The sequence below is a fragment of the Gymnogyps californianus genome, chromosome 1 (genome assembly GCF_018139145.2).
Source record: "Gymnogyps californianus isolate 813 chromosome 1, ASM1813914v2, whole genome shotgun sequence".
In the NCBI taxonomy this organism is placed as follows: Eukaryota; Metazoa; Chordata; class Aves; order Accipitriformes; family Cathartidae; genus Gymnogyps; species Gymnogyps californianus.
The window spans coordinates 3,925,954-3,940,135 of record NC_059471.1 but is presented as its reverse complement, the minus strand read 5'-3'; the positions used below and the strand labels follow the sequence as shown (position 1 = coordinate 3,940,135).

Sequence of the window (14,182 nt, the reverse complement as noted above, 5' to 3'; positions counted from 1 at the left end):
TATCACATACTAGGCAAAGATCACTCGCTTTCTGTATTACCACCAACTGAGAATCAAATGCTGAAGGGCTATAGAAAAGTTCTTCATCTGTAATTTCAAGATGCCTAAAACCACTTGAAAATTGGTTTCATCTCTTCAAGCGGATGACTAATTCATCATTTTAGCTGAACTGAAAAAAAAGTGTTCTGTAACATCAATGATCTTAAAATTCAATGTCAAATGCTGTTTCCTTAATACCATACTCTTTCCAAGATTCAAATTTACCTTTGAGTTCCCTGCTATGTGCGTAAGCAGACTTGTAAAGATAGAATCAGGCAGAGGTTTGGGTTGGAAGGGACCTTAAAGATCATCCAGTTCCAACCCCCCTGCCATGGGCAGGGACACCTTCCACTAGACCAGGTTGCTCAAAGCCCCATCCAACCTGGCCCTGAACACTTCCAGGGATGGGGCACCCACAACTTCTCTGGGCAACCTGTGCCAGTGCCTCACCACCCTCACAGTAAAGAATGTCTTCCTTACATCTAATCTAAATCTACCCTCTTTCAGTTTAAAGCCGTTGCCCCTTGTCCTGTCACTACAGGCCCTGGTAAATCATCCCTTATAAATACATGATGTTGTAGCAGGTCTTTTGTACAGTACACTACCGCTCTCTTGCTGTTATTCTCTACCCTTTCCCTTCTTATTGAATATGTCTTTGCTTTTGGTTGTTTTTTTTTTAAACTGCTTACCTTGATCTCCAATTTATTTTAGCTTACTTTCTCTTTTAAATGCATTTTCACACCATGTTCCAACACACAGGAGATCTGAAAGGCAATTTGTATAAAAGGTAAGTATTCTGAGATTGTTGTCGTAGTTGTTTAAATCTAGATGTTGACTTTTTCCTCCCACTCTCAGGTTTGAGACATTTAGGCTTTTCTGCTCTCAAAAATACTGGCGTTCATGCTCTTTGGGGAGGTCCAGGGCTTTGTGTCGTCTCAGAAGCATCTCTACCCATTCACCTGTTGTCCTTTAATTTTGACTTAAGTGTTGGACTTCTGCACTGCAATAGCCTAAAAGATGACTGCTCTCAGAATGAAAAGACAAACAAAGGGCTGTACTCACGCACAAAGCTAACTGGCATCTTTCATCTCTGTTGAAGAGGGAACAGAGGACTTCAGATCACAATCACCCGAGTACGGGGAGATTCTGTTCTCTCCGAGGTCTGCAAGTGGAGGAACGCGGTGTCAGTACAGAGCTGCAGCCACAGGGAGATTGAGCAATCCAGAAGGAAGGGCAAATAAATTGCTAAAAACTAACCATGTTCAAACACCCCTCGCTCACCTCCACATTCTACCTCCTAGTTAGGCATAAGGGAAGAGGGTCAAGAATCTGGCAGAGAGAGGGAAAGGCTGAACTCACATGAAAGGAGCGTAGCTCGGTGGTTTGAAAATGTGTTGTCGTGTTCACTGGTTTTTTCTGATTTATTTATACATGGCATCTGGGGTGAGGGAGCCTAGCTCTGACTGCTTTTAATGGGAAAGTCATAATCAGATTGCTGACGTCCATTGAAATTCATCAGGCCAATTCTTAGAACTTTGCAAGTAAATACTGCAATTATCAAGTCAAGAACTCTTAAAACAATGCATAAATGTATTTGGAACAAAGTTGAAGCTTATGAGATCTTAACTCAAACCTGGTGTGGCTTTCACGTATCTTCTTTTAAAAAGTACAGAAAACCCGTGGGCGGGTACACTCACTGCAAAAAGTACAAGGCAAGTTCTTGGGAAGACAAAAGAACAGGGCACGCATTTAAATCAGGACCATATGACATCATCTTGGGTTCCAGCTCACGGAGATGGGTTTCCTCTGGATTCCTGTCTCACTTGTCTGAGTTCTTGGATCTTTTGACCAAGGCAGAGATACAATCACTATTTTCATCTTATTTCACTCGCGTCTTCCAGTTTATTCTTAGTAGCAGGCACTAGGAATGGGGGAGCAGGCTTTTTTAGTTTGCAGTTTGCTAATGCAATATTAGTGGGACTTCAAAATAAAGTTTGAAGGCTCACCGATGCTAGGCTTTGCACAAATGCTGCCTGATGTCCCTTCAAAATGCTGGTCGCGTTGCGTTCGCTGCGTCTGTGAGCCTTTTTACGGCCAGTCTCTCCTGGCTGCCAGCTCGCGTGTGCTGCTTCACAAAGATAAGGGCCGGGGACCGACCCCGCTCGGCGGCGGAGCAGCTGGGGTGGAATCTTCCTGGCACCCAGCCCAGCCGCGGCTCTGCCTTAATGAGAGCGTCAGGGTGGGAGCTCGCTGCCTACTGCGAGATTGTTTTCCTGGTGGGAGGCGGAGAAGCGGTGTATGTGCGAAATCCCTGCCCTACAAAAGCGCATTCCCATGATTTGGGCGACGAGCCCGTAATTTTAACAAATTATTTACGGCTCTAACTGAAAGCAGCGATTTAATAAAGATACCATTTTGAGCTCCGGTTGAATTTTTTTTGATGAATCAGTCCCAGCTGTTTCCACCATGTAGCAAAGCAATTTCAGGCACCAAGAAGGAAATTGGGCTTTCAGCGACTGGAGCAGCCCAAGTGGAGCGGAGGCTTTTGTCGGAACTGACAAAGCTGACTCAGGAAGCTGTGACGAGAGCAGTAATAGAAGATACGGACGGAAAAGACCTGCAGCAGATAATCTCCTTGTCGACACCGAAGTTTTGTACTGACGGTAGCGAAACTTAGCAGTTTAGCTTTAAAAAGAGAAATCCCTTTCTTTGCATGCTGCAGCTCCCCGTTTCAGAAGTGGACTCTTCTATATCCTACCGGTTGCCAAAGGAAAGGGACAATTAAGAGGCTGCAGCACAAAGCCGGGTAGGGCGCACCTCTGAAAGTCACCTGGCAATGCTCAACCGGCTGTGCTCCTTCCCAGGCCGTTCGGGAGGACAAAACACGTAGCATCAGTGCGAGGAGCCCACAGTATTTTTCTCAAATGCAGGACCCGGGGCTGAGCGGTTTTGTTGTATGCGGCTTCATCATTAATGTGCTACATTAATATGAAAATAGGAAAAAAAAAAAAAAAGGAAAACAAAAACCCTGGAGGTGAAAGATTGGGTGTTTGCTCAACTTCTCGCAACTGTCTTAACAACGCGCATGCTGCAGTACTTAAAAAACTGGAATTGTCCTCTCAGTAAAAAGCCTTACAAAGCCTCTTCCTATTTAAGGCCACCGTAAGGCCCAAAAGCTCATGAAATAACGCAAATGTATGACTGTGATCAAGAGAGACAAACCACCTCCGCTATAAGATAACGACATTTAATGCAGAAAGTCTTCACACACTGCGGATTAGTAGGAACTGGTTCTACTGGCATTCCCTTGGGATGACTACAGTCTTCTGGGTCAGTGGTTCACCTTCTACTTCACACCATGCAAGTTATTCAGAAAAGTGTCATAGCAGTTACGACGAGCGTTATACCGGCTGCCGTGTCAGAGGACACAGATGAAGCTGGAAAGGCAGTTCTTGCTGGTTTAGATAAGATGTTGCCTCAAATATAGCTACACTAATAGAAAACGTTGCTCTAATTAGGAGATTGCAAGATAAAACTTTCAAGTACTCATTTTCCCTTTGCTTTTACACCACACTGTATTTTATCAGATAAAAGGTTTTAAATGATTACTAGAGCAAATAAACAGAAAAGGAACATAGTATTTTGTGAAGGGTTGTTCTTGGCTCTTGGGAAAGTCGTTGCGTTCTCATACCAGTCTAAGCCTCTCCGCTACTACTTGGATAGCTCTGAGTGCCTCAGGGCTTTTATAGTGTCATCTTTGTACTTTCATTAATACGCACAGATCAAGAATTAGTGAGCCTGGTGGGGAAAAAAAAAAAAAAATCTACAGTACGTAAGTTGTAACTGGTAATATTAATAGAAGCCCACCAAGAACAGCAACTACGAGAACTTTTCAAATTTTCAGTGCAATATGCTTGTTGGCACAATGTTTAAATCATCAGATAACGATGACCAGTGAGAATTCTCACGTCCATCCCCAGCTTGCTAGCAGCAATTTAGGCTGACTTCCTAAAGATCAACCTTTTACGTTGCAAACTCTAGTTTTGTGACAAATCCTTCTGACGATTTTAAGCACGTAGGGACTTTTGAATAGATACGTATCGCACAACTCAGTCCTCACAATTCACAATTAATAGGAAATTCTTTAAGGCCCAGATTTTATGTTTATTCCCTGTAGACATCTTTTTTTCCTTTTTTCAGGTTCAATGTAAAATTTTAAAGTGCTAAATTATGCCATGTTCTTGAATTATCACAAACAGATCTGCATAGCCAATACCCTGACTGAAGTCGCCAGTAGGAGGCAAATTTCTATGTTCTGGGTTCGCTTTTTAATTTATTTTATTTTTAACTTCTTTATACAGTGGAGGTAAAGTGCTTCTTTACCACCGCTTCGTATCTACCACTTGATTGTACACATCAGCTATCTTATGGCTACATTCCAATAGCCAATAATGCAATTTCGGGCCATTTCCTAATAAAAGTATTCAAAACCTAGTATCTTAATTTAGCCAACAGGTGAGAAGTTAAGTAACTAGAATATGGCCAGTCTTCAGAGGAAGATTAGGTCAGTCTCAAGAATGTATGGAAACGGTTCTGTAATTAAATGATTTCATCAACAGCCCCCTTTTGTAAGCACTCAAGTTTGTTTAAATCCTGAACTAATAAACTGTCCTTGCATTTTAGATTGTCAGCGCACAAATGCCTTGGCACGTAAGCCCACACTCTGTTGACTGTAATTTGATTCAGCGGAGAGGTGTGTCCGTGATTTGGCCGCGGTCAAGGAAGGCGGAATGAGCTGTAACGCTTCAGCAGGTTGAATGGAAGACTCCCCCACTTTGACACCCTGAGCAGCCAGGGCATTGTACTCTTCCACAGCCTTCTCTGTTTGCAAGACCAACACATCAATCCCGTTTTTCTTCAGATAGTCCACAGTAGATGGTGGAACCTCAGAAGAGAAAAGGAAATGGGAAGAGCAAGTATTAGATTCTTTTCCCCTCACACTGTAACAGGTACTGATGCCATTTGTTAGTAGATGCACTTAAGTAACTAATAGTAGCCAAGCTGATAGTATGCTCAGATATTTCTAAAATTGATTTAAGTTTTTGTCTCTTCAATAAAGCTACTTTTATATACACACCTCCCATTTCTCCTTAACACAGTTTAAAATGCAGCCCTTTCTTACAAAAATAAATAGAAGTGGAGCTAAAGGTAATTAATCTAAATAAGGTGTTACTCGCCTCACCAAAAAGCTGAAGAATTGCTTCTCATAAGTAAAGCTCAGCACTTCTGAGCTTTCTGTAGTTAGTTTATCTGCTGAAATGACACCCTGCCAACATTAGTAACAAAAATGCCTAATTATCAAAGTATTTACAGCAGGCTAGAGAGCTAGTTCATAATCTATTCTAAGAGGGGGGGACTAACGACATTGTAAAAAATTCTCCTTGTTTAAATTGCTCCTGTAGCGGAACGTAAACCTGTTTACTGCCTGACATTGACGCTAATACAGAGGAGCTCAAAGGATGTTTCTTTCAGGAAGAGAGGGATTCCTGGCAGGAGCTCAGTCATGCTAATTCAGCATCCTGAATTTTTTCCCTCTTAGTAAAGCATCACAGATTTTTCCCCCCCCCCCCCAATCAGAGGGAGAGGGAAAACAAACAGTTCTAGTTTATGTTTCTCACGGAACAAAAACCTACCTGCAAAGCCTCGCTCATGCCACGACCAATCACCAGAGTTTTAACACCCTTCTTGACAACTTCTTCAAGGTCAGCTGGTTGCACTCCTGGAGAATGCTAAGTGTCAGGGGAGGAAAAGAATAGTCTGTGTACTGACAGCATCAACCGGGCAAGCTTCGTCTGTATGTTTTGAAACCGTCCACAGAGCAGCAGGGTAAATTAGCAGTACCAAAACGTCACACAACCCTCTTTTCTGCATACACATGGTAGATAACATTGGTAATTAAAAAAAGTATTTTATATGCAGATGAAGGATGATAGATAATCGATTGATGGCAATATTATAGTTCTTTATTAAACAGTTAAAAATAAAAAGATGCATTACACATTTCTAAAACATTTATGTCTAAAAACTAGCATTTTATAAATATTAAAAGTTAAAGTGAAATCTATAAATTGTAACATATTGCTGTTTGTTTTCAAATGAACAAAATCTTTTCGTAATAAAGACTGTGGCAAGCCAAAGTTTACTCCCTTTAATTACAAAGAGCTCCTCAAATAATTAAAATTATTAAATTCTCTTCTTGTTTACTTTGCAAATCTCATTAACCAGAGAGGACTGAAACATATCGGCTAGCTTCATTTCAGTTAACAGTTTCAATTTCTGCACTATTCTTAATTTTTAGAAAGGAATATTTGAAACCAAACTCCTCAAAGAAAAAAAGAGCTTTAACAGCATGTTGATTGAGTTTTTAAAGAAGTACACCCGTTTACTACTAGTACGCTTTAAACATATGAATCCACAAACACACCTATAATGTTAATATAAAACATTATGATGTCACGCTAATTCTCCTCCGGGATTCAATTTCTATGTATCTCTATATGGCCAAGAGTAAGATACTGTACAGCCTGTGGCTAGAATTTGGCCCCTCTTTGGTGTGCGTTTTTTTTAAACCATAAATACTATTCTTCCACCCCCCCACCCCTTTTTTTTTGGTAGGATTCTTAAGTTCTTTTATAGGACTGAGATGAGTTTCTCACTTGAAGTACGTAAATGCCATGGTGAACTTCTGGAGAATGTTATTTGCATGGTTTATCCCCTATACTTCCAGAAAATACTACATTCTTTCAATGAATTAAGGTCAAAGCACCAGGTTAACAATTGCCTTCTGTTGTTCCATTAGCTAGTGAGCTTTTCCCTTTGACATCCTTGGGTCCTCTCCTATTCTTCTTCCCCTGCCCAAGTCTTCAGAAGCTGATGTGGCAGCCTCACACAAGGTGTCGGAGTTCTCTTCTCAGCCCTGTCAATGCCTCAGCTTGCAGAACAGAGCAAGCAAGACTTTTCAAGCCGAAACAAACACGTGAGCTCCTGAAGTTGCAGGTGAGGGAAACCTTCCATGGTAGAGTGCCACTTCCAATGAGTGGATTAAACTTATCCCTCAAGAAAGTGTTTAGTCTGGCTGGTTATCTGGAATTTCAGCAACAGAGATGGTTCACCAAGTTCATAGAATCATAGAATATCTCAAGTTGGAAGGGACCCATAAGGATCACTGAACTCCCTGCTCCTTGCAGGACTATCTAAAAATAAACCATATGACTAAGAGCATCTTCCAGACGCTCCTTGAACTCTGACAGGCTTGGTGCCGTGACCACTTCCTTGGGGAGCCTGTTCCAGTGACTGACCACCCTCTCAGTGAAGAGCCTTTTCCTAATGTCCAATCTGAACTTGGTTCAGAGGTCACTTCAATATGCAGAGCTTTCTCAGACCAAATTATTGCAAGTACATGTTTATGACAGAATAGGTAATGCTTTTCCTTTGTTTTTTTTTTTTTAAAGTAGACTCAAAACTTAGACAAAAAGAACTGGTATGTTTTACTGCAATTACAATAATTAGATTGCTGGGGAAGGTTTGCTGTCATACGATACGTACTCCTGAGACATTAAAGCCATGGAACAAAAGGATTTTCTTCGGTTACACAAGACACACTGATCCGGGGGGCTTCCACACATGTTGTAGGAAACTAGTCTCATTAAAGGAAACATGTAACATGACGGAATAACTGTATCGTTGCTGATTTGACAGCTGGAGGGAAAGAGGAAGGGCAGTGGAATTTCTTGCCTGTTTTGCTCTAGGGCCTTCCTTTCAGGATTCCTACTTCTTTTCTCCCATTAGCAGACGGCACTGAAATGCAGCCAGCCAGGGAGGCCGCCTTTCATCCCCAAGGGTTAAGGTCATAAGAACTATTAGTGCTTAGTCACAGAACCTTGCAGAGCCAGTTATACAATTTTCCCGATGAAAGAATTACGTACTAGACAGCAGTCTGATAGCAGAGAAGGAAAGGAAGCAATTTATTTCCAACTAGAGTGTGGGACATGACCAGCACCACTCGTTTCCCAAACTTCAGCTCCACCTACCCCCAGGAAAAACATGCTCAAAGAAAGGAGGCACACTGTAGCCTACCGTGAAGAAAAGTGCAGAAAATGCATCTGGTGAATCCTACTATTGCCAGTGCTGATCGGATTAACTTTTTTATACTTCTCCTAGAGTTGGAGATGCAGTCTAGAAAAGCTTAGTTCTATTCTCACATTTGTCGCTTGCTATTCATTTTTAAGCCAAATCACCTAACTCCTCATAGCTGCAAGGGGGATAGAACTGACCTACAGCAGGAGCTTTACAAGTGACCTATTATAAGGCAAAACCTAAATAGGTATTTTTTTACTTCCTGATGATATAAAAAGGATGCCAGAAAACCCACCTCTCCAAATAACCCAACTTTTTTTTTTTCTCCTCTGATTTTAATTTAACATAAACTCGTTTTTCTTGTTTCAGTTGGAGAACTCCTTTAAGGACTTTTACGGACTTAAAGCTTTATCTGTCACCTGAAGAGATCCCTTGTTAGAAACTTTAAAAGGAAAGCATGGCCTCCTAAATGTTAGTAGGTGGCTACAATTTGAAACCAAAGTTTTCAAGTGGTCGGAATGAGTATCAAAATGTGATTGAGCTGGGAACTAGTCAGGAACTTTTCAGCTACTATATGTGTTCTGCTTCTCTGGTCATATATGCATATAAACCAGGAAAACAATATTGTCAAACAAACAAAAAGCAACTCTCACCACACAACTCAACTCTCCGAACAGCCAGTGAAAACTTCATTTTTTTTATAATCAGTCCATAAATGAAATGCATTTAAAAAGGTTACATACACAGCTATCTTTCTCTCTGCAACATACAGACATCTTTGCATGACAGCACTACCTTTCTCTTGGTGTTATATACTCTGTATAAACTGAACTCTGACAGCTTAAAAAGTTCTGTTCCCCCAAAGATTACAGATGAAGTTCCACAACCAAAGGTTCTGCCCTTCAGTTGAGTCAAAATGAATTCAACAGAGCTGTATCCTCTGCGCAGATACAGCTGCAGGTGCTGGGTCTAAGACCTGATCAGTACGTAGTTCTTTTGTGCTTTTGCTTAGAAAGTATGGATTTTCTTTTCTAGCCAATACAGCTAGCCTAGTGCAAGCCCTAATACAGGAAGAATTATCATGGAGTTCCTAATGCAATAGACATTGTGCTGCTTCTAAATCTGGAATGTCAATACTATTCCATGTAGTTTTATACAATTCTGATAGCATTTACAGATAAAGTTTACAAATTGTGAGGGCAAGCACTTAGTACATGGCTACCAAGAGAAGTCATTGTGTGGTTAGCCACACTGTGAGCTTTTCACGGAAAAACTAGTGCATATGACACTGTATCTGCATATTTTTCCTCTGAAATAAGTACAAGGGACCCTGAGGAAAAGGATATAAACTAAACCACAAGCATTGTTGTCTCCTAAGCACATAAGGTCAGTTACTGTCAATTTCTTTTCACTTTCCACAAATTTTTTTCCTATCCCGCTCAAGACAACTTTTGTTTACACAGTCTGAAAAGAGGTTGTTACCAGCATCTTGTGACAATTGCACTCTTAATAAACGCAGAATGCTGTTTGAGAGCTCTAAGGTGTGCGAGAGCAGTCTGATCAGGGTAGCTGCGAGGACTGGTGGCAACAGTTGCTACACCCTGTCACCTGCAGGACATTGTGTCTCTGCAGCCCTCTGACCTCTCCGTGCAGTCACTTCTGAAACATAGACTCAGTTCTTCCCAGGAGAAGTCTAACGGTTAGATGAAACCAAAAGGCAGGTTGCTGAATTTCTTGCTGGAACTTTTAACAACTGTTCTCTGGACCATTCTCAGGGTCCCGTTTAAAATGCAGGATGGATAGTAAACAGCAAACTTACATTAGTCCCAGTTTCTCGCCAGTCCCAGGTTCGGCTTCCTCCCGGCCATACTTTGCAGTCCTTATATGTTGTAGAGCAGCCTTTCACCTTCATCTGACCCCAAGAAAGGGAAGCAATTTCAGGGGAAGACATCACAAAGTTGAACCAAAGTCTGGAAAAAGGATATTTAATACATAACGTCAGGCTAACATATGCAGCACATTAACCAAAACAGAAAATTCTGTCCTTGCCCCAAGGAGCTAGGAAGGAAACGCTATTACAGGCTTTCTCCATGTGATTTTGTGACAACAGAATTGAACTGAGGATCAGCAGATCTGGTGAATTACCAGTCCTCTTGGGGATTTTGTGCAGGATTTTGGGTAAATCATTTTACATGCTATATCTGTACAAGTATTGGGTGCTCAACTTTTAAAACCATCAACAGGGATCAGGTCCCAGAATATCCTCTCACATCTGGGTTTTAATCTTCTCCCTAAAATGTACAATGAAGATGATAATAATTTCCTAAAATATCTGAGAGACACACTGTTTCTTTGGCCGCTTTATTAATTTAAAGCGGTAAATGAGGTTAAAAAAAGTGCCAAACAAACAAACCCAATGGAAAAGCCATGAACCAAAACAATGCCATTACCATATTGCTATAGCAAACAAGACTTTCAGAGACCTAAAGGGGTCAAGCCTTCTTTCCCTAGTCACTCCTTACGGAGGCCAAGTCTCCCTATGTAACATCTCAGGACAGTTAAACGCCCAAATAATATCTTTCCTAATGTTTGACCTCAATCTTCATCGTTTCAACTTGAACCCATTATTTCTAATCCTTTCTGTTGTGGACAAGGAGAACAGCTAAATCTTTGCCTTTTCCACCATCTTTTGTTTTCCTGAGGACTTAAGTCTTTTTTCCCTCCTTTTAGATTAAACAAGCTTCACTGCCCTTCAGTCATGTTTTCTAAATCTCTGCTTATTTTCTCCTTTTTTTTTTCCCCTGGCAGCCAACAACTGGTATGCATCTTTCTTTGATGTCTGTTGCCTACAACTAGACAGAGTGCTCCTGCTGAGGCCTTATCAGCGCTGCTATAGACCAACCGCTTTTTGGTATTAACCGCAGTAATTTTTAGATCTGCTATCCCAATCAGAGCTGGGCATCAGTAGGGGAGAGACTCTGCCTCAGAAAGTACCGCCTCGCCGCACCACGAAAGCTTACGCCCTCTTCACAGTCCTTCACGTTACTGCAGTCTGATTGCTGGTGTGATTCTGGCAGCAGACAACAAGAGAGGAATCACACGGTGATAGCCTGGAAATGGGTTAGACGAGCATGGCAGTCAACTGACATGTCTCAAGGGTAGAGTCACCTTTCTGCCCTTCCAGTTCAGAAGGAAGATGGTCTGAAATCCGCATTATGAAGAAAACTGGTTGTTTCTGCAGTAAAAAGAGCTCTGCTCCTGGCTGATCCAGAAAACCTCAGTGGCAGATCCTTTCAAATACGCAGTTTCTCATCTTTTACTTTTTAATTGTTCAAATTCACCAGGGAAAAAAAAAAAAAAAATCAACCATAGGAACCCTGGTGGCACAGACTAAAGAAGGAGCTCTCGCAAAAGAGGAAACTTTGGATTACCAGATTGGACTGATTTGGATTACCAATCTTTGGACTCCCTTCCCGTGTTGCACGTGCTACAGCAAACCACAGTACAGCCAGGGAGGACTTGCTCTTCTTGGGTTGCCAGGAGCACATCTCAGTGTCCCACTTCAAACGTCGCATGAAGTAAAAACTGCGTTACTTTGGATTCAGCACAGGACTGAGCCTGCCAGAGGTGCTTCTTCCACAGAATAGCAGGGCGATTCTTTGCTTTCTTGCTCCTTTGTGAAGTTAGTGGCACATGTGCCCTGCCAAACAGGAAGCCAGGCAAGCAGCTACAGGGGAGTGAAACTTGCTTGGATTCATATATTCTAGATTCTCTCATTACACATCTGCAATGCAATGGATTCCAACAAAGGTCTGTAAGACTATTTTTCCAAAAATCTGCTTGAAGGGAGATCATAGCAAAAGAAATAACCAGCAGTGGTCCCAACAGAATGAAATCACCCATGAACCAAAGCATGAAGTCTGAATAAACCACCCAGAACCCGGCTCTGAAGAATGAAAATATTTTTTGCCTGTGCTAGTTTTGAAGGGAAATGGCAGAATTAGACCTGGAGGTTAGACAGAGATGAATGAACAATAAAATAATTAGGAATATCAGATTTCCCAATCCAAAGAGTATGACAAGGAGAGGACTGTGCGAACAAACAGGCACAAACTGCAAATGGGAGAGCAAGGGTTCCATACTCTCTTTTCCAAACAGCACAAAAATAGTAAATAGCAGAAATGAAGAAACAAAACTTAAAAGCCATAAATAAAAATTTGTAATCTAAAACTATTTCCCATAATACTGCCAGAGAATATCAGTAAGGTCAGGTCATTTGAATTAATAAGAGAATCTTAAATTGGAGCAAGAATGAACTTTTTAACAGGAACTCTGGACATTCTTGATGCAGGGCACGGTCCAGTCACCAATCAGCAAGGAGTAGAAAAATATTTCCCCAACAAATGAGTTGATTTTTTAATTATTCACTATGACAAATGTACAGTACCAAAATACACAGTACCACTTAAGATCAAAAGAGACCATGAACTACACAACTCACGAGTATAACCTAAAATAGCAGTTTCTGTACATCGCAGTAGTGCAAACACAAAGAGACGAGGAGGAGAAATGGTTCAGGAATCTATAAGCAAAGTTATAAGAGTTTAAAAAGACCAGAAATAAAGGAAGCAGAAGAGCTTAAAAGAAAGCAAAATACAAGTTTATGCAAGGAGACTATACTAAAAGAAAGAAATGAAGCAGTGGCTAAGGATGGCAGAAGAAAAAAACAGCTGAGAAAATGAAACGGAAGAAACTTGACGTTGAAGTGCAGTCGGGCAAGCGGGTGGATTTTAAAATTGCCAGCACACCTGCCTTCTGTGAAGGTAAACGTTGTTTCAGAGTAGCACCCACCAGCAACAAACAGAATAAAAAAGGTGAACGAGAGCAGTGCACCGGAGAATATTTTATTGAGACTGCGGAAGGAAAGAATGTTTCATAAAATCCAAGGCGCAACCTGAGATCAAAGAGGATAAAGGTGAGAGTAAATCAGCGTCTGTTAAGTTTCAGGCAGAACAACTCCTGTGAGGTATCAAAAGGCAACGCAGTTCTCCAGCGCTGCCTGGGAACAGGGTCAACAGGTGAAGGTGGGCGACTTCCCTGCAGCCGATGTGATTTCAGAAGTGATACAGCAGCTAGAAAAGCAGGTCAGGATTTGTATTGGGTTTGCGTGGCAGCAGAAAGGCAAGTAGGAAGGCCAGGCTAAGTTTAAATGAACTGGGTAAGGAGGGGGCAGATGTCAAGTTTAAGAACGAGGAAAACATTTTTCGGGAACTCGGTAATCTAATTTTGCTGAGGAGCCTGATGAAGGGGGAGGTCGCGGCGGGTGGGGTGCTGGTAAGAGGAGAAGGGGGAGAACCGCATTTTGAGAACAAGGCGGGGGGGGGAAGGAGGAAAGGACAGAGAACCGAGAGAAGCACCGGGGGGGTGGGGGGGTACAACCGCAAGCACGCAGGGGGAGGCAGGAGCCTGGATGCAGGCGGCGGGCGGCGCAGCTCTTGAACCCCCACCCCCCCACCCCCCCCCCCGAAACAAGGCCTTCCGTGACGCGGCCCAAGGCCTCGCCGCCTCACGCCTCTCTCTTCCCCCGCCGGGCGGGAAGCAGTCCGCTCTGTGGAGCGCCTCCCCGTCCGCGGGACCGGGAGCCGAGCGGAGCGGAGCGGCGCCGAGCCGCCCTCTCCTCCCCTTCTCTTCCCTCCCCTCACGCTGAGGTGGTCCGTTACGACCGTTATGCGCCCGCACTCACCGCCACGCGCGCGACCCCTGCCCCGTCGGGCGCAACCTCCACCTATCCCGCGGAGGGGCAGGGGGGGAGGGAACGCCCGCTGCCCCCTCATTGGCCAACGCTACCTGCCGGCCCCGCCCCCCCGCCCGTTTCGATTGGCCAGCCCGGCGGCCTCTCCCGCCCCGTCATAAATTGCCCCGCCCCGCCCAACCGCCGCTCCGCCTTGTTTTCATTCCCCTCGCCGCACGAGGCGGAGGGGAGTCGCCTGGCGCCGCTCTAGCTGCC

The 14,182-nt window shown here is 43.0% G+C and overlaps 1 protein-coding gene across 2 annotated transcripts; it reads right to left on the bottom strand.

Moving 5' to 3' along the window:
* Nucleotides 1-3,531: 3,531 nt before the first annotated feature.
* On the bottom strand, nt 3,532-13,950 carry AAMDC (adipogenesis associated Mth938 domain containing). 2 transcript variants are annotated; one of them, XM_050898274.1, is made up of 4 exons: nt 13,919-13,950; nt 9,995-10,145; nt 5,733-5,828; nt 3,532-4,984 (listed from the first exon to the last, which is right to left on the bottom strand). In XM_050898274.1, the coding sequence occupies exons 2-4, from the start codon at nt 10,124-10,126 to the stop codon at nt 4,727-4,729; spliced, it is 486 nt and encodes a 161-aa protein (XP_050754231.1). In that variant the 5' UTR covers nt 10,127-10,145; nt 13,919-13,950; the 3' UTR covers nt 3,532-4,726. The 2 variants fall into 2 exon arrangements, with proteins under 2 accessions (XP_050754231.1, XP_050754224.1); XM_050898267.1 differs by lacking the exon at nt 13,919-13,950 and adding an exon at nt 11,196-11,543.
* Nucleotides 13,951-14,182: the final 232 nt, after the last annotated feature.

Bases quoted from the DNA above. Each gene is read 5' to 3' on its own strand.
- AAMDC (XM_050898274.1), bottom strand. From the start codon at position 10,126: ATGTCTTCCCCTGAAATTGCTTCCCTTTCTTGGGGTCAGATGAAGGTG. The intron at 5,829-9,994 runs GTAAGTTTGCTG...CCTGACACTTAG, and splicing joins GGCGAGAAACTGGGACTAAT to CATTCTCCAGGAGTGCAACC. The intron at 4,985-5,732 runs GTAGGTTTTTGT...TTCTCTTCTGAG, and splicing joins GCATGAGCGAGGCTTTGCAG to GTTCCACCATCTACTGTGGA.